The sequence below is a fragment of the Pecten maximus genome, chromosome 2 (genome assembly GCF_902652985.1).
Source record: "Pecten maximus chromosome 2, xPecMax1.1, whole genome shotgun sequence".
Classification (NCBI taxonomy): domain Eukaryota; kingdom Metazoa; phylum Mollusca; class Bivalvia; order Pectinida; family Pectinidae; genus Pecten; species Pecten maximus.
In genome coordinates, this window is record NC_047016.1 from 7862578 (window position 1) to 7888357 (window position 25780).

General features: G+C 36.4%; 1 protein-coding gene across 1 annotated transcript; it reads left to right on the top strand.

The window, feature by feature from the left end:
- The first annotated feature begins 747 nt into the window (after nt 1-747).
- LOC117315675 (putative gamma-glutamylcyclotransferase CG2811) lies at nt 748-14145 on the top strand. Its single transcript, XM_033869973.1, has 2 exons — nt 748-1035; nt 13601-14145. The coding sequence occupies exons 1-2, from the start codon at nt 856-858 to the stop codon at nt 13898-13900; spliced, it is 480 nt and encodes a 159-aa protein (XP_033725864.1). The 5' UTR covers nt 748-855; the 3' UTR covers nt 13901-14145.
- The last annotated feature ends 11635 nt before the right edge of the window (nt 14146-25780 follow it).

Consider the following 25780-nt stretch of genomic DNA (forward strand, 5'->3'; position numbering starts at 1 on the left):
TTATATATTATATAAACTTTTCCTTATAAGATATCTTATATATTATATAAGATATCTTATATTTTTTCTTTATGAGATATCTTATAAAGTATATAAGATATCTTATAAAGAAAAGTTTATAATATATCTTATAAAGAACGCGACTCTCGTGAGACCGGCAAAATTAAGAGTCCGAGAATGACTGCTCCCTCTGTAAGGTAACTTCCGTTTTGTTGGAAGGCACGCGGAACAAACACAATCAACCATCTGTCGCGACCACGTTCGGCTAGGCACGGAGCAATATATGGCAATTATAAATCTGTTTCAAACCATTATACGTTACATGTCCTTTATAAGATATCTTATATAATATATATGATATCTTATAAAATGTTTAAGATATCTAATTTAATTTTCTTTATAAGATATGTTATATCTTTTATGGGATATCTTATATTTTATATATAAAGATGAAGTATATAAGATATCTCATTTATTATATAAGATATTTTATATAATTATATAAGATATCTTATATAATTTGGCAAAATCCTGGATCAACGTTGCTTCGTGAATGTTACATGGCTACGTTTACTATGCAATGTTAAGGCGTAGTGCATAGTAAACGTACCCATGTAACAGCTGATTTTAATCAGATTGGAATAAATGACAACTTGGCTTGCCATAGTATGTCCTCTGTCGATATTTTCCCCGTGCCACTAGGATTTTAATGTGTACGCTAGGATCGATTTTATGTGGGCCCATTTTACCGTCAGACCGCTCTGAGCTTTATTAAGTAACATGAATGCTTTCGTTTCGTAGGCTCCACCATAAACCTTATCTACAAGGGCTCGTCGGTGTTGCTTATTTGTCACGATGAAGGTGTTTGTGTACGGAACGCTGAAGAAAGGTCAGCCGAACTCAAAGCTGTTTGACAACACAAAGGACGGTCATTATGAGTACCTAGGTGTCGGACTGACCGTTAACCAGTATCCGCTGGTGATCGCCTCACGGTTTAATATACCGTTCATGTTGCCTGTGGAGGGTAGAGGCAATGTAAGTATTGTACATTACATAAATAGGTAGTGTAGTATGGGGACCTTATAATATACCGTTCATGTTGCCTGTGGAGGGTAGAGGCAATGTAAGTATTGTACATGTGTATAATCTAACTCCGTGATATTACATAAATAGGTAGTGTGGTATGGGGACCTTATAATATACCGTTCATGTTTCCCGTGGAGGGTAGATGCAATGTAAGTGTCACGATTTTTCATCCCTCTTCATAAACTTTATTAGCCCACCATCTGATGATGGTGGGCTATTCAAATCGCCCTGCGTCCGTGGTCCGTGGTCCGTCTTTCTGATCTTTCTGAAATTTCATATGTAGGTTCCCCTTTGTGCCTAGTTATGCATATTGCATTTTGAGACCAATCAGAAAACATGACCGACAGGCAGCCATCTTGGATTTTGACAATTGAAGTTTGTTATCGCTATTTCTCAAAAAGTACCAAAGGGATCTTTCTCAAATTTCATATGTAGGTTCCCCTCTGTGCCTTGTTATGCATATTGCATTTTGAGACCAATCGGAAAACAACATGGCCGACAGGCAGCCATCTTGGATTTGAACAAATGAAGTTTGTTATCTCTATTTCTCAGAAAAAAACTGAAGGGATCTTTCTCAAATTTTGTATGTAGGTTCCCCTTGGTGCCTAGTTATGCATATTGCATTTTGAGACCAATCGGAAAACAACATGGCCGACAGGCAGCCATCTTGGATTTTGACAATTGAAGTTTGTTATCGCTATTTCTCAGAATGTAGTGAAGGGATCTTTCTCAAATTTCATATGTAGGTTTCCCATGGTCCCTAGTTATTCATATTGCATCTTGGGTCCAATCAGAAAAAAACATGGCCGACAGGCAGCCATCTTGGATTTTGACAATTGAAGTTTGTTATCGCTATTTCTCAGAAAGTACCAAAGGGATCTTTCTAAAATTTTATATGTAGGTTCCGCTTGGTGCCTAGTTATGCATTTTGCATTTTGGGACCAATAGGAAAACAACATGGCCGACAGGCAGCCATCTTGGATTTTGACAATTGCAGTTTGTTATCGCTATTTCTCAGAAAGTACTAAAGGGGTCTTTCTCAAATTTTATATATAGGTTCCCCTTGTTTGAAAAGTACTTGAGGGATGTTTCTCAATTTGCACAGATTAGTAAGGGGAAGGGAAAAATAGAGAAAAGATCAATCTGACATGGAACCTATAAAGATCATTCAATGGTGGGCGCCAAGATCCCCCTGGGATCTCTTGTATATATGAGAACTGAAAATAGCTACATTGAATTTGAAGCGTGTTTAATGTTCATATTCCCACATAACTCAAAACAAAATTTGTGATGAAAGATTCTTTTTAATAAAGGAGTTGGCTGAAAAATTGTACCACATAATTGAAGCAGCTATAAGCATATTACTGAAAAGGACATTCATATGTAGAAGGAATTCAAATGTGTTTACCTTTAAGAGATAAGTGTTGTAGCAAAATAAAGAAAATAGTAATGATTCAGAACTGAAAATCTATCATCCTGATACACACTTCATTAAAATTAATTAAGTGACCATTATTTCTGGATACCCTATGATGGAGGCTAAAGACTGCAATTACTCTACAGACAGTACTTTATACACTTAAGTTATTGGACTTTAAATCCTTATCACTGTTAGAATTCTCCCTTATGTATTTATATCAAATTCTTTTTGATGGCTTTAAGTATAAAAACATGTATGTATCCTTTGTAATACATCATGTGCCCCACTTAAATATGTCACAAATCTGGCCCATTTTGTTTATGGCTGTAATGTTTGTACGTTCCATATACAATTATATTAAAACAAATCTCCTTTTTCTTTTCTATCAGTCTATCATTGATATTTGTTTCGTACTTATGTGTACATTCTGCTTGTAATTAGCAACCTTATTTTCTTGTTACAACCCCCCCCCCCCCCCCCCCCCCCCCCCTTTTTTTTTTTTTTTTTTACACATATTTTTTTGTCTCATTTTACATCTCACTATGTTCACCGATCTGATGACAAATGTTGTTATACATTTTGATTTATGTCATTATTTATGAATCTATTGTCTGTGATGACTAATACTAATAGATACATGCATAATTTTTTTCTGAAATGTGATATCAATGCTTAAAACTGTTTTTTTTTATTTATTTATTTAAAAAATAATGTGTTTAGAAACCAGTGATCCAGAGGAAAGATAGAAATGTAGAGAAAAGATCAGGCTTACATTCACTCAATTAAGCTCACTCAATGGTGGATGTCAAGACCCCTCTGGGATCTCAGTTGGATAGCCATGTCATAGAGTCAGAAGACCACTTTAAACACTATACATGCTGTATCTTATTATGTCCTCAGCAATATCAATATGAATGTGTTACTGATGTGTCCTACAAACTCCTGGCTGTATGGAACTTAACTGGAAAACAATAGAAAAGTTTTTTTCCCCAATATCCATTTGTGTTATTCATTAGAAGCTAATTAAAACACTCGTATTAAAGCCTGAAGCAGTATAGTATAGCAAAGATGAGTTGATGATGTGTCGTTTTGCATGTTGCTAACACATATTTGATACTTCGACAGGCCTGACATTTAAGTAATACACTTATCATAATAGGCCTTGTAACAGAGGAAATATTGATGGCGTTTCTTTGATTGACTCCTATAAATAAACAGATGTTGGCTTATTTATTACATAAAAAGTGAAAACAAAACATTTAGTTGTGATTAACTACCAGAACGGATATATTGGATATCTATGAACGTCACTTCCACAACAAACATGCTATGTGTCATTTATGACCGTCACTTTGAATCTTATATACATTTGTAGTATTCACATATACATGTCATTGTATAAGCTACATGTGTATTACTGGAGTATTATAATTAATAGTTAAAGTAACGGTCAAGCATCCTTAATATCTTGTACCGGAAATTATTGTCTGTATACATGTGATCATGCGCAGTGAAATAAATGGAGACCATGCTTGTGAAGACCTTGAATGGTGTTTGTGGTTTAATCCAGCTGTCAGAATAAGAATCATGAAGTCATCGGGTGATGACAACACTACAACATTAATTATAGAATGACAGATGTTGGCTTACTTAATGCATATGTTTATGATGTTTGAATGTCAGAACAGCTGAAAACGTTTTTAATATTTCCATTCTGGAAACGGGCATCAGTGTTGATAATAATTTCAAGAGCTAGTTCACGCTTTTGCTTATGGTATTTGAGTATTGGGTGTTAATTTTATATGAATATATATATATGTGTGTTGACATTTTGCACTATATAAAATTAGTAGAGATAATATTTTTCAATATAATCACTTTATTTGGACATTTGTATACTTTTGGATGACATATTTCTACTATCAATTTTGTTTTTAAATCATCAAAAAAGTGTAATAAACACTTGTTTGTAGACACTGGTAGATTGTGTGTACCTACAGTTGTCAATACAAAAATAGTTTGGTAAGAATGTACGAAATATTGACCAAGGGAATACAAAAACATGAAAATGTTTATCGTTTTGGTGTCATAATGATCACATTAGTCCTATTATTGTATGGGCTGTGAGGTGATTTAGTAAGTGGCCATTCAACACATAACTATATTGTAGTCAATGATGGGTGTCTGACAAAACTTATTCAGCTTAAAATTCACGACATAACTTCTCAATCATATTGATTAAACTAAGTTATAAACATGATGATTATAAGCATACTATTAATGATGACAGATGTTATTTCTCTTTCCTTCTCAAATGCTTATTTCCAAACCAAGGGCTTTCATCAGTTTGAGACTTCTTCACATTTGTATCCCCTCACAAACCAAGTTTTGAGGGGACATATGATTCTTGCTGTCACACGTTCATTTCTCAGGGGAATTTCATGAAATTTGTTACACAAGTTTATTATGGTAACGTCTCAAATGAGTTTGAGTTTCAGAATCCATGCTCCTTTAAGTGTCAGTATTGCCCTTAGTTTATTTCATTCAGTTTAACTTTGTCATCACTCTCAAAAGTGTTTCCCCAATGGAATTTCATGAAACTTAAGTTGTTATTTGAGTTTCAGAACTGGTGTTCATTATTTACTAAGTTATTGCCTTTAGTTTATTTCACTTGTTATTGCCCTTATTTTGATTAACTCAAATTGAATTCTATCAGTACTTTTACAAGTACATTACTTTACAGAATTTCATGAAACTTTGTACACGAGTTTACTCCGGCATTGTTCCTGACAAGTTTCCCTTTTCATAAGCTGCATTCCTTATCTAATTGCACTTAGTTTCTTACACTCAAATTTCACTTCATCAGTACTTCTTGCACAACTTCATTTCTCATCAGAATTTCTATATAGGGAGCTTTTTTTATTAGGCTATTCAAATCGCCAAGCATCCGTGGTCCGTCCGTCCGTAAACAATTCTTGTTATCGTTAATCCTCAGAAAGTACTGAAGGGTTCTTTCTCAAATTTCATATGTAGGTTCCCCTCGGTGCCTAGTTATGCATATTGCATTTTGAGACCAATCGGAATACAACATGGCCGACAGGCAGCCATCTTGGATTTTGACAATTGAAGTTTGTTATCGCTATTTCTCAGAAAGTACTGAAGGGATTTTTCTCAAATTTCATATGTAGGTTTCCCTTGGTGCCTTGTTATGCATATTGCATTTTGAGACCAATCGGAAAACAACATGGCCGACAGGCAGCCATCTTGGATTTGAACAAATGAAGTTTGTTATCTCTATTTCTCAGAAAAAAACTGAAGGGATCTTTCTCAAATTTTGTATGTAGGTTCCCCTCGGTGCCTCGTTATGCATATTGCATTTTGGGACCTATCGGAAAACAACATGGCCGACAGGCAGCCATTATCGCTAAATCTTAAATTTCATATATAGGTTCCCCTTGTTTGAATAGTACTAGAGGGCTGTTTCTGAATTTACACAGATTAGTAAGATTTAGAGAGGAAGAGAAAAGTAGAGAAAAGATCAATCTGACATGGAACCTATAAAGATCATTCAATGGTGGGCGCCAAGATCCCTCTGGGATCTCTTGTTTTCAATTTAAACTGATCAAATTGTTATATCGATTACAACATGTGTGTGTGTGTGGGAGAGAGAGTGTATATATAGAGGTTACATAACGAGTGGTTGTTGGATATGGAATTTATTTCACACTTGCAGATTTTCTAAGTTATTTTTTAAAAGTTACAAAAGACACGAGTTTTAGCGAGTGTCTTTCGCAACTTTTAAAAAATAACTTACAAGTGTGAAATATCCATATCCAACAATTACTAGTCGTGTGACCTGTTTCTACCACAATAATATCGGCTTGAATCAAAGGCAAAACGTGGCCAAGTATTATTTCGCGTATGCAAATAAAGTGTACCGGTGACGTCCGGGACCCGGTGATGTGACGTCATTCGATTATTGATGACGTCAATAGCAATTACAGCTTTGGTCAAAGTTCGAATTCTTGACCAATCAAAAGACCGGAAGTATATGGTATATAACATATATTTATCCAACAGTCGGGCCATTTATACAATGGCTTGAGAGTGGAATAACGCGGCGTATTGTGGTAGAAACATAAATATAGTTCAAGTTCAACTTGATGAAAACATTGTAGATCTATATCGTTTATTTAAACAATAAAAACTCAAAATTGCTTGAAAACGTTAGCGATAATCAACTGCAATTGCCTTTTTGAGTTCTTTATTATTGCAATATATGTATAGATCAACTATGGAAAAACCGTGAGGTCACTGTACCACGTACTGTGGTGGTACCACCATACAGTACCAACCGATCCAGGTGGTACAGTGACGTCACAGTTTTTTCGTAGTTGATTATCGCTTTAACACGTTTCAACATGATTATATTGGTAGTGACTAAAACATGTTTCCACATATTGAAACACTTTAATATGAACAGATGAACAGAAATCACGTACTTGAAAGTATTTATTAGGTGTTTAGGTGGACGTCAAAAACCCTGATAAACCAAAAAAGCTCTACCTCTCTTCTCCCTCCAGTTTCGCTAGTGTAGGCGTAGCTACTTCTAAACAGAGCTAGGTTCAGAACTCATTCGAATCTGGAAGTCGTTTTCAAAATTAATTACACCATCAGTTAGACAGACGACTCCCCTCTCTTCATCCCACGCTCTCCTTTTACTCCATACTGTACCCATTCTACTCAATTCCTTATCTCTTCACGTCAGCTGAAGGGCCGCAAGGGCCATTAATTATATATAAGTAAAAAGACCGAGGATCATTTTGAGACTGATACCCGTACCGAGCGGACGTATTCCGAGCAGCAGCAGCAGCAGCAGAAGCAAACTCTAGCTGAAACTCAGTTACCACAAGAAGATATGTCAGCCTGTGACGATTGTTGTATTGTGTTCGAAGACATGCATAATTGACAGACACATGAAAACATTGTGCCGAGAAAATGATTCCCATAAACGAAACGAGAACTTGTCGACGAATATGTGTATGTGTGTATAAGTCAAAAAGGCAGATCCCATTTGAAAATCTGGAGTCTGATGATGAAAACAGCGATAGTAAAGAATGCGAAGTATTCAATACCATGATGAATGAAGCAAGATCCTCTAACGAGACGAAATGGAATCAAAAGTTTTGATAAATAGGTAAATAAGGGAATGTCTGATGACGAAGCAGAGGAAAAAATAAATGAAAAAATGCAATCTGAAGACATAGATTAATTTAAAAAACAGTATTGGTCCATTATCCAGTCCATTTTCCAGCTAAGAAATGGTATGATCCACGAAAAGGTCAGGGAAGAATTTACAGATTTCATACACGATGGATATGAAGATCGTAAAGCGATCAAAAAGAACTGGCACGACTCCGAAGATGAAGAATCGGATGACGAATCTGAAGAGGACGAAAGCTGACATAAATAGGGTTCTAGAAGTATCTTGTTTAAAGCTTCATTTCAACGTCTAGCACTCGACAAGGAACGATGCTATCTTGGGAGGATTATTTAAGAGATATTTATTTCAATCCTGCAAATACTGGGAGTTTCTCTGGCCCGAAAAGTTATATAGATACGACAAGAGCCTTTCAGCCTTCATAGACCACTCCGAAAATCAGTTAAAAGGAATGGGATAGTAGTGACAGTGATCGACGACCGGTGGTCTGCTGATAACATCTCGTGGACATTGTCAAGTTCAAGAGTGAAAACGACGGTTATGCCTACATTATGTCGGTCATAAACGTGTTTTCCAGGAATCTGTGGATGAGGCCGTTAACAGGTAGGAAAGGCACATCTGACGCTATGGCACTAGTGGACAATCTTGGTCAGGGGAGACAGCCTAGTCGAATCCGTACTGACAAGGACCAGGAATTCCGACCAAAAGAGGCCCAATTTGCTTTTGAAAAGATACGACATACAACATCACCATGTGCAAAACGAATCCAAAGCAGCGGAATCTGAGCATGCCATCAAGATGATAATAACAGATATTTCACATGATTATGTTAAGCAATAACAAACGTTTGCCGACAGCTAAAATCAAACGTATTACTCGACGATCGATATATCGCCCAAGCAAATGTAACTAAAGACCAAGTGATTTCTTGTATGGGCCGAAGAAATAGCCAGTGTTACGAAAAACGACGAAAGTCTGTAAACCTTTCAAGTTTAAAGTCAGAGATGAAGTAAGGTTGTCTAATTTGAAAAACCTTTTCTCACGAGACAAAAAATGGACAGAAAAGATATTCACTATTTCTCAAAAGATACTACACGGAGGCTTACCAGTTTACCGATTCAAAGACAATGATGGAGAGGAGATCAAAGGAACCTTTTATCAGTCGGAACTCCTGAAGGTGAATGTGAGAGATGGCGATATGTGGAAAGTGGAAGAAATATTAAACAACACTATGGCAAATGGCTTCACTGGCCCAAGAAATTTAATTTCTTGATACGCGCATCTGATATTGTAATATAGATATTGCCATTTTGTAGGAGAGTGAACTACTCTGGAGGGATAAATTTCAAGATCCTGTATGATGAGAAAGAGCGTACATATATACAGATCGCTTCAATACTATAGTATGGGTGGATTAGTTGTTAATATGTATTTGTTCATGATAGGGGTTAATGGGTGATATGGCTCTCATTCCTACATTTATTCTGTCGCGACGGCGAAAATAATATGGCTCGATATTAAGCCTTCAAGTTATAAATTTGTTAAGCAGCAATCTCCTCCTCTTCTATTCAACCATTCCTTTCTTCCTTTTAAGATTCATACGACCTTTCTCTCCTTCCTCAAATTTTAATCAGTTCATAGAAAGAAAAGGGACTTATGTCTTAAGTCTAGATCACTGAACCGAGAGAGACCAATGCTTATCTAGTCACACACCACACATGTTCAGTCATGTTTATATAAAAACTGCTTTGATGTTGGATGACTCACCGACTTTCATTATCATTGGCAACATGTGCTAACATGTTTTAGTCACAATCAATACAATCATGTTGCAGCTTGTTAAAGCTGCAATCTAAATATAGATCAACTACGGTAAAACCGTGACGTCACTATACCACCTGGATAGGGTGGTACTAGGTTGGTACTATAGATTATATAGGGGAGGGACTGCGCGAGAACCCTTACATTCTCTACTACTAATACGTATTTTATGAATTATCACAGCATACAACGACTCATTCGACGACACCACCTCAAAAGTGTCTGGATGATATGCGGTATTTTTCGGCGTCGTGAACGTTAACACAGACATGTCCTGGCTTATTGAATTAGTTTATCACAACTTTGGTATTTTAAGCATTTAAGATAATAGCGCGTAATATACTCATCACATCTCAAGTCAATAAAGAAGTCACATTTAAATATGAAATGAAATTCATCTACAATGTTAGTATTATTACACATGGTGTTCAATAGTTGAATTCTTTATAGGTTTCTAAATCTACTGATTTTAATGATATTCGTTCATCCTAACATGCTATTTATATAAAATTATGCGATGTTCTTAATTTTAACCAGCACTTACTAATTCAAAGATTCTTACCGTCAAAATCTTCCTAACTCACAATAAACTAAATTATTTCACGTGTTCACCAAGTATTTTTTTACAAAAAAGTATGTGTTTTTTCTCATCACTTCTGCCTTATTGTTAAATATGCAATAAACGTTGGTATAAAAAAATTGAGTTTGATTATTAAAATTATAACTTTCGAACTCAAAACGCAAAATACGCCTTATTACCTTAATCTGCATCATACTTTTGTGTTATATTAACTTTGCCGCTATAGTTAAAAAGGACACCTAGATAATTAACTGATCAACAACCTGTATATCGCCGTTATCAATATACAAGATACAAAAATACGAAAGGCCCACATGGGGGCATCATAAAATAAATGTACATAATGAGATGAAGTAAACATTAATATCAACCTAAAGTATGATACAAACCCCCTCATATAAACCTAAGTATGATACAAACACCCTCATATAAACCTAAAGTATGATACAAACACCCTCATATCAACTTAAGTATGATACAAACCCCCTCATATAAACCTAAAGTATGATACAAACCCCCTCATATAAACCTAAGTATGATACAAACACCCTCATATAAACCTAAAGTATGATACAAACACCCTCATATAAACTTAAGTATGATACAAACCCCCTCATATAAACCTAAAGTATGATACAAACACCCTCATATAAACCTAAGTATGATACAAACACCCTCATATAAACCTAAAGTATGATACAAACCCCCTCATATAAACCTAAGTATGATACAAACCCCCTCATATAAACCTAAAGTATGATACAAACACCCTCATATAAACCTAAAGTATGATACAAACACCCTCATATAAACCTCAAGTATGATACAAACACCCTCATATAAACCTAAAGTATGATACAAACACCCTCATATAAACCTAAAGTATGATACAAACACCCTCATATAAACCTAACGGATGATACAAACACCCTCATATAAACCTTAATTATGATACAAACACCCTCATATAAACCTCAAGTATGATACAAACCCCCTCATATAAACCTCAAGTGTGATACAAACACCCTCATATAAACCTAAAGTATGATACAAACACCCTCAAATAAACCTAAAGTATGATACAAACCCCCTCAAATAAACCTAAAGTATGATACAAACACCCTCATATAAACCTAACGGATGATACAAACCCCCTCATATAAACCTCAAGTATGATACAAACCCCTCATATAAACCTAAAGTATGATACAAACCCCCTCATATAAACCTAAAGTATGATACAAACCCCCTCATATAAACCTTAATTATGATACAAACACCCTCATATAAACCTCAAGTATGATACAAACCCCCTCATATAAACCTCAAGTGTGATACAAACACCCTCATATAAACCTCAAGTATGATACAAACACCCTCATATAAACCTAAAGTATGATACAAACCCCCTCATATAAACCTCAAGTATGATACAAACACCCTCATATAAACCTAAAGTATGATACAAACCCCCCCATATAAACCTCAAGTATGATACAAACCCCCTCATATAAACCTAAAGTATGATACAAACCCCCTCATATAAACCTCAAGTATGATACAAACCCCTTTATATAAACCTCAAGTTTGATACAAACCCCCTCATATAAACCTAAAGTATGATACAAACCCCCTCATATAAACCTAAAGTATGATACAAACCCCCTCATATAAACCTAAAGTATGATACAGACCCCTCATATAAACCTCAAGTATGATACAAACCCCCTCATATAAACCTAAAGTATGATACAAACACCCTCATATAAACCTAAAGTATGATACAAACCCCTTATATAAACCTCAAGTATGATACAAACACCCTCATATAAACCTCAAGTATGATACAAACCCCCTCATATAAACCTGAAGTATGATACAAACCCCCTCATATAAACCTCAAGTATGATACAAACACCCTCATATAAACCTAAAGGCCTGATGATACAAACACCCTTATATAAACCTAAAGTATGATACAACCCCCCCCCCCCCCCCCCCCCCCATATAAACCTAAAGTATGATACAAACCCCCACATATAAACCTCAAGTATGATACAAACCCCCTCATATAAACCTAAAGTATGATACAAACCCCCTTATATAAACCTCAAGTATGATACAAACACCCTCATATAAACCTAAAGGCCTGATGATACAAACACCCTTATATAAACCTAAAGTATGATACAACCCCCCCCCCCCCCCCCCCCATATAAACCTAAAGTATGATACAAACCCCCTCATATAAACCTAAAGTATGATACAAACCCCCTCATATAAACCTAAAGTATGATACAAACACCCTCATATAAACCTCAAGTATGATACAAACACCCTCATATAAACCTAAAGTATGATACAAACCCCCTCATATAAACCTCAAGTATGATACAAACCCCCTCATATAAACCTAAAGTATGATACAAACACCCTCATATAAACCTAAAGTATGATACAAACCCACTCATTGTCATAGTGTACGAAGGATATCAGTTTTTATAAAACCTCGATCAGGTTAATAATTAAAAGATTCTATTAAGACTGGATTTGGGACTGACTGTGGACGAATACACCACATCAAAATAATAAAATTGTATCATGTTATCGTACTCGATAATTGATTAGAAATATGGATATGTATAACTAAAAAGTCCCGAAAGTGTTCAAATTGTTGACTTTTACACATTGATAATAAAACCGCATTTCGTTATTTCCAATAACACCACAATTTCTGAATCAGAAGACGACAATCTTGATCTTGTGTGTTATTTAAGAAAAGTTTGTATTGGTCGTTATATGATAATAACGGGTCTAATATTGCATCTTTTCTGGTGTCATGTGAATAGGAATGTCGTCAGCATGCATTAAATGAAATATATCGATAAAGGTGATTTCAATTGATATTTATATTAATATAAAAGTGGATTTTTAATCTTACGCTCAAATTCAATTCTTCGTGTGCAATCTGCAAATTTTGGAATTGATTGTAGAAAATAAATTGTCAATATCTATTTTCTTTGATTTTTTTTTTTTTTTTTTCTTCTTCTTCTTCTTCTTTGGCAAATGATTTCAGGTAAGATATTCCACCACATCTCTCTCTCTCTTGATGCTGATATTATCTCTTAAGCCTTAACTCAATTTCCTTACACTCGGACTTTCTTCACTAATACTATTTGGTTTTGTTTATATTTACATGATATTTCTGTTTACATGGATGGGGTTTTCTAAAATATCATATGTAGGTCTCGTGTTCAGATTTGTATCTTGTGGTGTCGTTCAAAGACTTATATACAGTGTACCTATCCATGTTTTAAAGGCCAGCGTCATGTTAGGTTGTCACAATCAAGACATTGTCTATCATTCTGTCGTTTCCAGTTTCTTTCTATTATAATTCCACATTATTTGTTGGGAAACTCTCCATCCAAAAGTCACCGTCTGTATTTATATAAAATGCTTCGCTTTGCTACAGAAAATCAAGGGCGAGGTGTACGAAGTTGACGAACGAATGTTGGAAGCTTTGGACGCTCTTGAACGCCACCCTGTTTTCTACCGTCGGGAGATGATTCCAGTCACGAGTGAGGATGGTTCCACCGTAGATTGTGGCTGTTACATCTTGTTTGACTTCCGGGAAGAACTGTTGGAACTGCCTTTCTATGAATCTTACGACTCCAAAGGATCCCATAACTTAGAGTACATCCAACATAACAAGAGAGAAACAACCTCTGACAAAGACGAGAATCAAAAATTTATTTCGTCGGTGAAGAAGTAGAATAATTTCAAAGTCAATTGTGAAAAAATCCTTAACCCATTAGTCCAGAGCCGACCTTATCGACGTGAAGTTACTGTATATAGAGAGAAACAATGGCAACTTAACCAAGGAAGTCGGATATTTTGCAATAGCAATACAAATACTACGGTCGGACATGTTTCAATTAGTCATATTCCTTGTACGTATATAACGTTTGAGGAAAATTTCTCATTTTGTAAATTAAATACAATATGAAGAAAAAATGAGTCACATGAAACAATATTTGTTTTAACGAAATGCACAAATGCAAGATGTAGGAGATATCTTTATCCTTGTTATAGCTCGCAGGCTGTATGTAGTTTTGGATGGTTAATCAGGACCGATAACTCTCAAGAACTATTGCTGTTGACTGGTGACGCCACGACGACATAAACCGATATATTGAGAATACGTGGTCAGTGTCTTAAAATATAAGCTGTGTTTTGGCGAGGATAAAGAAAGACAAAAGTGACGAGCCTTGGCGAGCAACATTTGTCTTTCTGTCCCGAGCCAAAAATACAGCTTATATTTTAAGACACTGACCATGTATTATATTTATCATGCAACAGTCATAAAATAAGCATTTTTAAGTGAAAAAGTATCAACAATGCCCCCAAGTAATTTCACCTTTTAAATGTTGTTTCACTTGGAAGTAGGTCAGTCAAATTGACGCACGTGCTAAGATTCTAAATACGGCTGTTTTCTGTCACTGCCGTATACAGCAAAAAATATATATGGTGGGTGTATACCAACAATGCAGTGCATGTTGCAGGATAAATAACTTTGTAACGATACTATGAATTTGCTACGGACAATCTATTGTACGATGACTTTAAATTGTTCAACTCTACGGTCATAAAATTGATTTCAAGCAAAACAGATTACATATGATTATTAGTTACCTTCATTAAATAAATTTAATGAGGTAATCAGTAATGAAGTACAGCGATATCGTGGCCCTGACATGGGAGGATATTTGGTGAATGTCAAGTTGGTAAAGCGATACCATAGCGCGGACATGGGAGGACACTGGGTGTAGGTCATTGTGGTACAGCGGTACCCGAGGCCCTGACATTGGAGGACATTGGGTGTAGGTCACTGTGGTACAGCGGTACCCGAGGCCCTGACATTGGAGGACATTGGGTGTAGGTCACTGTGGTACAGCGGTACCCGAGGCCCTGACATGGGAGGACATTGGGCGTATGTCAAGTTGGTACAGCGATACCGAGGTCCTGACATTGGAGGACATTGGGTGTAGGTCAATGTAGTACAGTGATACCCTAGGCCCTGACATGGGGAGGACAAGGGTAATAGGTCTTTATCAATGTTGTACAGGGTCACCTTCGAATCTCTTTCCGTTTCAAATCAATTACATTTCTTGATAATATCTCAACAGATTTGGTTCATATTTACATGATAGTATCGGAACATCTCATTCTTAATTATTTTCTTATAGTCATTGGTCAAGGTTTAATGGTCAATGTCAATATTTGAAATTTGTAGAGGTGAACAAAAAGTGCTTTCTCTTAATGTCAGAATTGTTGGTTATGTGTTTTCTTCACAGAGAGCAAGGCCAGGAATTTATTAAACAATACATTGGTCCATACTTCGTGATACGAAGACGTGGTATCTTCCATTTGCCTGCTCATTTGGCGACAGTGATTTTCATCAAAAATGTTCAGTCGGTCGTTTCATCTAGTCTAAAGGTTTTGTGTAGACTCGAATTACAATGACCTGCAACTTTGAAATTGCATATGACCTAAGCTTATCAATCAACTAAGTTTATTTTTTAAATAAGTCAATCAAAGAAGGAAACATTTATTACGAGATTAGAAAACCAAAAACCGTTGGAAAAGAGGAACCATTGTGTTTGACCATGTTTGACTTCAAGTGCTATACAACAGCTAAACATTTTGTGACCAACGGCATTGTACGATAAAACGATATATATATTACCATAGCTTAAGACCTCGAGAGGTAGGGAGCACGTACAGGTAACATTACAAAACAAAAACAAAAACAAATGAATACGAAAATGAGACAGTATGAAACAAAGCACACTCTCGGAAAGAAGGCTAGAAACCAGAAAGGTATGCTGTCTAAATAAAGCAAGAAAACTGAGAAAGGAATTCGATAACAAGTCATCATCAGAACCCGAAGGCAATGTAGAAATTCGTTCGAAGTCAAAAACGAAAACCGAAATAGATTACTTTTCCGAACTAGGTAAAGCAAACAACAAAACTAAAGAGAAAAGTCAAATAGTTTGCCAACTTCTTTCAAAACCGTAGTAATAACCAAAACTTACCTACAAAAAGAAGTTTACTTCCCAATGCAACCGATACATATTACTTAATGTGTTGATTGAAAGTCAACAAAATCACCAGGTATAGAATAACTACATTCGGGTTTTCTAACGGAAATGGCAGAAACAATTTCAGCATATTTATCATAGTTACAAAATTAACATGTCGTTAGAAGTACAAAATGTAGGTACTGTACCAGATTATTGTAAGGCGACACAAATTAGCGCTATTTTTTAACAAGAGGCCCATGGGCCTTAACGGTCATCTGACTTAATTATTGGTGATTGTGTACTTCATTGAATATCCAATAGAAAGAGGTACTGTGGACATAAATCGCTGATTGGCATGGAGGTTTTGGTTGAGAAGTTGTTTGAAGACTAGAGTCCTGTAGTCTTAAAAGGAGGTCAGGGTTATTCATTTGGACAAACTTGGTAGCCCTTCACCCCAGAATGCTACAGATCAAATATCAACTCCCTGGCACTCTTGATTATTAAGAAGAAGTTGTTTGAAGATTTTAGCCTAGTTTACTCCTGTGCTCTTAAAAGTAGGTCAAGGTCATCGATTTTAACAAACTTGATAGGGCTTTATCCTAGCATGCTACAGGCCCAATATCAGTATCCTGGGACTTCTGGTTATTGAGAAGTCGTTTTAATGAGAAATTTATGCACGACGCACGACGCACAACGCACGACACACGATGCACGACGCACGACGACGGACGAAGCATGATGACTACAGGTCATCCTGACCCTTTGGGTCAGATGACCTAAAAAGGGAGACAAGTGTCCATCATGTGAAAAGTATTATAACCAATTTTATTTTGTTGTTAAATACATTACGGTAAAACCACGGATTCGTATCCGGTAGATCTAACGCAAGCAACTTCTAGTTCTATCACTGGCAGACAGCAACGAGTACCACGGAACGGAGAAACTGGATGAACGTAACTTGTTGACTACCTCAAGGATCAATGCTAGGACTGTTATTGTTTATAATTGTTCTTCCTGGTAGTGCTATAGCCGGGTGTATACTTTTTTGCGGGTAATACGTAGGTTTTCATAGGTTAACGTGGAAACGCTGATGTAGATATTTTACATGACATAAATAAACTTTAAACTTGAGCGATAAATATTTATTAAAATGCATCCTTGTAAGTGCAAATTAATGCATATAGGCCGACCCTGTAGAATATATTACATATAAAACGAACCTGTACAAATGGAGCAAGAGAAGTATATAGAGCCATCTGTCAGATTTCAGGAGGCCAAATATCAAATAATCAAACATAAAACTAATCTGAACGAACGTATTTTTTCAGTTTGGAAAGTTAAATCAACATTCATTCAAGGAAGACTGTCGATCCTATTTTTCATAAAGTTATTAAAAGATACCATACATGACATTTACAATGTTTTATATAACATAAGTTTAACATTATGAGATATCTTTATATAGCATATAAGATAAATCATACACGATAAAGATAGTCTGAGTTTCCTCTGCCCCTGTCACCATGTCTGGTGTAGCCCCCGACATGGTGTCAGGGCCAGAGGAAAATCGGGCTATATTGAAGATAATCAATATACTAAACATAGAAAACTAAGAGATACCCTATATAGTATGAGATACGTGTAACTTTTATAACAAATAAGATATTTTATATCTAATCTTAATTCATTTCATAAGATATCTTACATATATGTAATTCAAATCTCGTTACTACGTAAGATATCTTATACAGAATGAGATTTACTTCATTTTAACATTTTGTGAAAGTCTCGTTCCTATATATCTTCTACAGATTACCAAGAAAGCAGTAAATGAGCAACAGTGACCTTGACCTTTGAACCAGTAAACAACAGGCCCATGAGGCCTGTATCGCTCACCTGGTTGGATTTGACCAAACGTCAAAATAATGTTCATGTTCATTTTGTTAATATGTAGCTCTATTTGTCAATCTCGAACAATGCTATAGAGAGAGGATATTGAATGGTTTCAAGTTTGATATAACATATATTTCACGAGTATGACAGAATATTGATATTTTCACGAGTGCGAAGCACGAGTGAAAAATATCGAAATATTCTGTCATACGATTGAAATATATGTTATATTTAACGGGAAACCATTCAATTTTCTTTTTATTGCATTTCTTCAACTTAAAAACTAAATTAAAAACATACAAAAATTAATAGCGTCAAAAAGTGCGAGAATCAGTTATGACATCATTTCTTTGTGACGTTACTCCACGTCAACTTGACGGCGCCATTTTGAAAGGACTGATCAACGCAATTTAAGCGTTTTCTGCTGTTATAGGATAATCTGTGCATGAATAGCTAAGGTCAAGTGAGTATTTTGTCAAAAACTAGTCTGAACATTTCAGAAATACAGTAAAATAACCAATTTATCTATCTCCGCTTCGGTTGGAAAAATCGGCAAGTTTCAACGAGTTGAATACAAAGGTCCGCTCTGATTGGCCAAAAACGGAAAACTTATATTTTCACTGCAAAATCTTATATTTTCACTGCTCATCACTGCAGTGGAAATATAAGTTTTATTAGTTTGATAAATTTCTATATTTCACTGGCAAAAATGCAATAAATGGTTATAGTGTGGGATCCCAACTGCTTAAAGAAATAATGAAGTCAAGACTGGGTGTGAAAAGACCTCAGAGATTGTTTTTACAACATGATTGTGTTTAAAGAAACAAAGTTCCTAAGGGTGGGGAAAACCCCTTGAGCCTATTTTTACATCAGAATTGTGTTTATCCCTTAACGCCCAGCGATGCTATACATGGTTATGGGATGGAGGGTCACAGCAACCATTTATGCAAAATCAGTTCCCCTTTCCCCAAGGATGCTTCTGGGTTCAAATCCATTCATAACTTTATGACTAGTAACGATTTAAAGGAATTGCCTCAATTTCCCCTATTGGGCCCCCGCCTCTCTGGCCCCTTAGGGGTCAGAGTCACCATTTATGCAAAATCTGTTCCCCTTCCCCAATGATGTTCCTGACTAAATTGGGTTTAAATCCATTCATAACTTTATGACTAGTAGCGATTTAAAGGCATTACCTCTATTTCCCCTATTTGGCCCTGACCCTTTGGCCCCTCCTAGGTCAGTCACCATTTATGCAATATCTGTCCCCTTCTCCCAAGGATGTTCTTTACTAAATTAGGTTCAAATCCAAAATAGAACTTATTGACAATTAGCGGTTTAAAGAAATTACCTCTATTTCCCCTATTTGGCCCCGCCCCTCTGGCCCCTTGAGGGTCAGAATGATTATTTATGCAAAATCTGTTTCCCTTCCCCCAAGGATGTTTCTGGCCAAATTAAGTTCAAATCCATTCAAAACTTAATGACTAGTAGCGATTCAAGGGCATTGCCTCAATTTCCCCTATTGGGCCCAGCCCCTCGGTGCCCCTGGGGGATCAGCGTCACCGTTAATGCAAAATCTATTCCCCTTCCCCCAAGGATGTTTCTGACCAAATTAAGTTCAAATCCATTCAAAACTTTATGACTAGTAGCGATTTAAAGGCATTGTCTCAATTTCCCCTATTGGGCCCCACCCCTCCGGCACTTGGAGGTCAGTCACCATTTATGCAAAATCTTATATCCCCTTCTGCCAAGGATGTTTCTGACCAAATTTGGTGAAAATCCAATAAGAATGTTTTGACTAGTAGCGATTTGAAGCAAATGTTGAGGGACGGACGACGGACGCTGCGCCACGACATAAGCTCACCGGACCTTCGGTTCCAGGCCACAGGCGCTTGCATAGAAAATGTTATTTTCATTTTTTTTTGACAGTGGTATGTGTAATATGTTAAGCTGAAGGTTGGCAACAACGCCACGAGCGAAACGGCACCCCATCTCACTTCAACCGACTAAAAAACACATTTATTCAAACTGACACGGCGCACACTATATGCGACCGTCATCAGAAAACATTCATCTTTAACCTACTGTGCCACTCAATACGAATTGTTACATCCAAAACACAATAATCCGTGAAAACATCGCCGAATTCCTCGCTCAGAACGCCATTTCTCAAACGGCTCCCTGAGCCTGTCCAGATTCTTCATTTACATACGGGGTTCAAAGGTCATGCGATTATATAATCGACTGTCACCAGGTGCACTTTTTGGGGTCATCTCGGCATACTTTATTTTACAGGTGCATGCACAGGACGTCGTTTGCGATATCACGGACTAATAAGATAGCATGTTTTAATGCCATGCAGTGATGAGATCGTCCTTCCTTTTCTTCAACTGCATCATTTCGGTAGTTGTTGAACTTCGTTTTCAATCAAAAAGATTGCATATAACGGTGCTCAATAACTTGTTCAAGACAGGGCCGGGACATTATACGTATACCATGAACAAGCAGTATCAGTTGGGATTTTTCGAAGTTAAAATTTTGATGGGGTAATAGCTGATATTTGTTTGATATTTTGATTTTTTATTGTACTTGCCATTATGTAGGGCTATGCCAATCTTCAATTTAAAAAAAAAAAATGGACCCCTACATGACTAGTTAAAAATGTATGTACCACACAATACCGATAAGAATAAGAGGTTGTTCTGGGTATTCTGGCGTTAAGCCCTAAAATACTATAAAAGTCTGGCGTTGACACAAAATAACCACTACTTCCCCCTCAAGTATTCTCTTTTCTTTCTCATTTTAATTCAGTTTCATAATTCTGTAAGCAATTCAGCCAGCTTGATTAATATTAGAGTAGCGTTAGATGCTTACACACTCAATTAATCAGGTAATTCATCAATAACTTAAATTTTATATATGCGAGCGATGTAAAGTGGAATAAATGGATAATGAGTATTACAAAGAATACATTTTACAATGCGTTAAACTCTTTGACATTGTCACTGGCGGATTTAAAGCCCCCCCCCCCCCCCTAAAACTGTCAAAGTAAGGGTATCTTAAAAAGCGAATTCCCGTATCAATCAGTGAAATAATAATATAAAATCATTAAAAAACATCTCTCATATACTTGTTTTTATAAAACACACCAGGTATGAATATATCGTGAAATACACTAGAATGCAGGAATTTGCATTTACCTGCCATTTTTTTCCGGGGGGGGGGGGGGGGGGGGGGGGGAACCCCCCCCCCCCCCCCCCCCCCCTTTAATTTCGCACGCCCCCTATTTGAAAATCCTGTGTCCGCCCCTGATTGTAGACACTAAGGGGCAAACTGATATCGAGTGTATTAAAACCGAAATCAAGTAAGAAAGTAATACTGTTTCGAAAATTTGAATAAAAAGGGGTTTAAAACAAAATGACTGAAGGAACTCAATATTTCGATAATCATACAGTGATAGATGTACTCATAAAATTTGGATTGAACTCGAAGAACTTCTAGCAAACATTAAATCTAACATTGTGGGAAATGAAAATAAATTGATGATGGATCATAGATCACAACGTACAAATCGTTTGGCAGGTCTGAAGTATGATTTTCGTAATTAGACGACGACATGATATTTGTAAAATGTGCAGAAATAAATGAACTGGTCTGAAGTAAGTAATGTTGGTACACATGTATACGTTCCAGTAACCTGATGACAGTCTTATTCGTGATTCACTTTTCTTTTTGTTCGTCCAGATTTCAGTAAACTGACAAAAGTTAATCAATAAATAAGCATTTTGTTCTACCTTTGTGACAATTATTTCATTATTTAGAAAACGATACGATAGTGACGTTCTGTGTGAATCAATTTATTCCCCTCCCCCCTTTCCACATATCGAAAATCTTATTCTCGAAAGATTGCAAAATTTGCTATAATCATTTAATCATTTCATTTTTCCGAAATTTTGTTCCGAAATTTTGGCCCCCAGACCCCTCGCCAAAAAAAAAATTCGGCTCCCGCCTATGGCGCACGCATTACCACATTACCACTAAATTACTGGACCCCCCCTTTCCAATTCCTGGATCCGCGCCTGCTGTGTACTGTCATATACGGTGCATGGTAATCTAACGTTCAAAATAATGAATAATTTATGATTATAAATCATCGTTCATCGACGAAACTCTTCAAATAATCGTAAATTAGACGAAACTCTTCAGCGAGCCGAAGCATTTTCCGGACAAAATGCATGCGGAGATGACCCCCAAAAGTACACCTGACGACTGACGATCATATAATCGCATGTCCTTTGAACCCCGTATGTAAATGAAGAATCTGGACAGGCTCAGGGAGCCGTTTGAGAAATGGCGTTCTGAGCGAGGAAGTCGGCGATGTTTTTACGGATTATTGTGTTTTGAATGTAACAATTCGTATTGAGTGACACAGTAGGTTAAAGATGAATGTTTTCTGATGACGGTCGCATATAGTGTGCGTCGTGTCAGTTTGAATAAATGTGTTTTTTAGTCGATTGAAGTGAGATGGGGTGCCGTTTCGCTCGTGGCGTTGTTGCCAACCTTGTACTTAACAGATTACACATACCACTGCCATATCAAAAAAAAATTGAAAGTCATATTTTCTATGCAAGCGCCTGTGTTCCAGGCGAGTTAAAAACAACCCCTTGCAAGCACTAGTGGTAATGATAAACTGCATGCAAACTGAGTTTGATGGACCTAAAAGAGAACTTGAGTTACCACAAGGAAATTAATTTTCTATTTTTAGTAACAATGACCTTGGCCTTCATTCTTAGGACCCGAAAAGCATTCACAAACAAGCACTTTTGGTAAGGAAAATCTGCATGAGGTTTGGGTTTGATCACATCTTCTATTTGGGTAGCAGAGTACAGTAAAACTGCCCAATTCTAAAAAATATGGCACACGTTTTAGATATGTGAACATTGTCAGTTAACTCTACATATTACCTCTAATAGAGTATATATATTTGTAATCTGTACAACATTTGCAATTTTAATACAGCTCTTAAGGATAAGTAAACTTATTTTTTCTGTGATTTTTAGAGCTGTGAATACCATGGTAACAGCTGAATAAGTGCTAAAAAATTGCAAAATATTATGATATTTGACCCAAAATGACACAATTCTCTACACAATTTTTTTCCTGAAACTTATTTAAAATTAAATATCTCTATCCAAAAGACAGAATTAATCTTGTTTTGACATATGTTGTAAATTAAGTTTTCCTGCTATCTTACCTTTTCTGTGGGCTTCCATTTTTCGCTCTAGGCAAAACTTAATTTCCTATGTAAACACACTTTCGGAAAATCTAGAAATTTAAAATCCGGAACCAATTTAATCATTTTTGTTTTAATTAGTGTGAAGCCTGTATGTACTTCTTCATACTGAATATACCAATTATAGAGTACATTTATTTTTTCATTTTTTTATGCATATCATAATACAGGAGTTATTTACTTAACAAAAAAATTGCCCAGGCCAGGCTGTCCTACTGTAGTGTGCTACCTTGTAGGGACAGTGACCTTGACCTTTTCCTTTTGGACCTGAATAGCAATCCCATGTGAGCACTCTTAGTAAGGAAGATCTGCATGAAGTTTGAGTTTGATCTGCCCAAAAGAACTTAAAAAGAGTTATCGCACAGAAACCTCCAAGTCTATGCAGATGAGGATGACACCAACATCGACATAGTGGTATCTATATGTCGCCTGCTTTTGTCAGACAACACAATAAGATATACATACCTTTACATTTAACCACCACTCACATTTAATTCTGATTAACATTGTTTTATTACAAGTTTATTATCCTGGAACCACTGGTCTTTTCACTACTTTTCCCTTCTCCTATAATCATTCGAGAACAAGGGTAACCTACACATGAAGTTTCAGCAATATCAGAAAGATCTAATAGAATATTGACAACAAATTTCCACAGGGCAAATCCAAATTAGGCACCTGTCTACCATTTTGATTTCATAATTGAACTTCAAAGTAGATGGGTTCAGCTAGGGACCAAGGGTAACCTAAAAATGGAGAAAAATCCTTCTAGAACTTCTTAAGAAATAGCAGTAACAAATTCCATAATGTGATAACAAAATTTTCATCAGAAAAAATGGTTAAAATTTGACCTTGACCTTTGGTCAGTTGATTACTTGTTAAATTCCAAATAACTGTTCACCTATGAAAAGATATAAAATATTACCTTGACCTTTGAACTTGATTTTTGACCTCATTATATATTTTTGTATACTGAGAATCTTAACTAAATTTTATGTAAACCAGACAATAAATACTGAAGTTTCAGTCAGAAATTTGTTCACACACACAGTGCTAATTATATGCAATGATGTTTCAGACCAAAATTTGGTTATAATCCACTCTGGAATTAAGACCTTTTAAATTTATTTCTAAAGCAAAATTTAAGTTCCAATTTTTAGGCCTGTCCCTCTGTCCTAAGCGGTCAAATCAGTCTCATTTATTTGAAATGATTGCCTTTTCCTAATGTTGTTTTAAGACTAAGTTTGGCTGTAACCCACTTAGGGATTAATTAATAAGAAGGATTAGCATTTTAAAGCAAAATTTTGGCAAGGTTCCTGTTTTAGGGCCCTGCCCTTCAATCTATCACCCTCTACTTTTCAGCCCTACTCCCTGTCCCAAGAGGACTAATTGACTTCATTTATTTAAGAAATGATTGCCTTCCCTAATGATGACCTAAGACCAAATCTGGTTAAAATCTGCCTGTGGGATTTGGAGGAGTAGCATTTTTAACTGAAAAGTTTATGGATGGCAAATGGCAAAAGACAATAATTAAACTTTAGGTTTAAAGTAATGACAGCAGAATATTTAGGTTTCAAAATGATATTACCAAAATGCTAACAAGGCATCGCAAATGATACAAATCCCCTCGCGTGCTAACACATGAACTCCAACGCAAAATGGGGGGTGGGGTTATTGCAGGACATTGAAATGACATCAGTTGTCATTTGCACTGAACTGCAATAGACGTGGATGGGCTTATTATCAGGCATGGGCTATCGAGGTATTGCCATGCTGGACCAATATATGAAGTTTGGTCAGGATCCATTCAAAAATGAAGTCGCAACAACGCTGACAAATATTTTCTATAAATAGTAACGGTGACCTTGACCTTGGCGCCCTGAAACACGAACTTGTTTGAGGTATTGCCATGCTTGACCCATATATGAAGTTTGGTCAGGATCCGTTCAAAAATGAAGTCGCATTACAGCGCTGACAAAGATTTTCTATAAATAGCAATGGTGACATTGGCCTTGACCTTGGCGCCCTAAAACACGAACTCGTTTGAGGTATTCCCATGCTGGACCCATATATGAAGTTTGGTCAGGATCCGTTCAGAAATGAAGTCGCAAGAGTGCTGACAAAGATTTTCTATAAATAGTAACGGTGACCTTAACCTTGACCTTGGCGCCCTAAAACACGAACTCGTTCGAGGTATTCCCATGCTAGACCCATATACGAAGTTTGGTCAGGATCCGTTCCGAAATGAAGTCGCAAGAGCGCTGACAAAGATTTTCTATAAATAGTAACGGTGACCTTAACCTTGACCTTGGCACCCTGAAACACGAACTCGTTCGAGGTATTCCCATGCTGGACCCATATATGAAGTTTGGTCAGGATCCGTTCAGAA

Excerpts from the sequence above, each read along its gene's own strand:
- LOC117315675 (XM_033869973.1), top strand. The coding sequence starts at position 856 with ATGAAGGTGTTTGTGTACGGAACGCTGAAGAAAGGTCAGCCGAACTCA. Across the intron at positions 1,036-13,600 it reads CTGTGGAGGGTAGAGGCAAT|AAAATCAAGGGCGAGGTGTA; the intron begins GTAAGTATTGTA and ends GCTTTGCTACAG.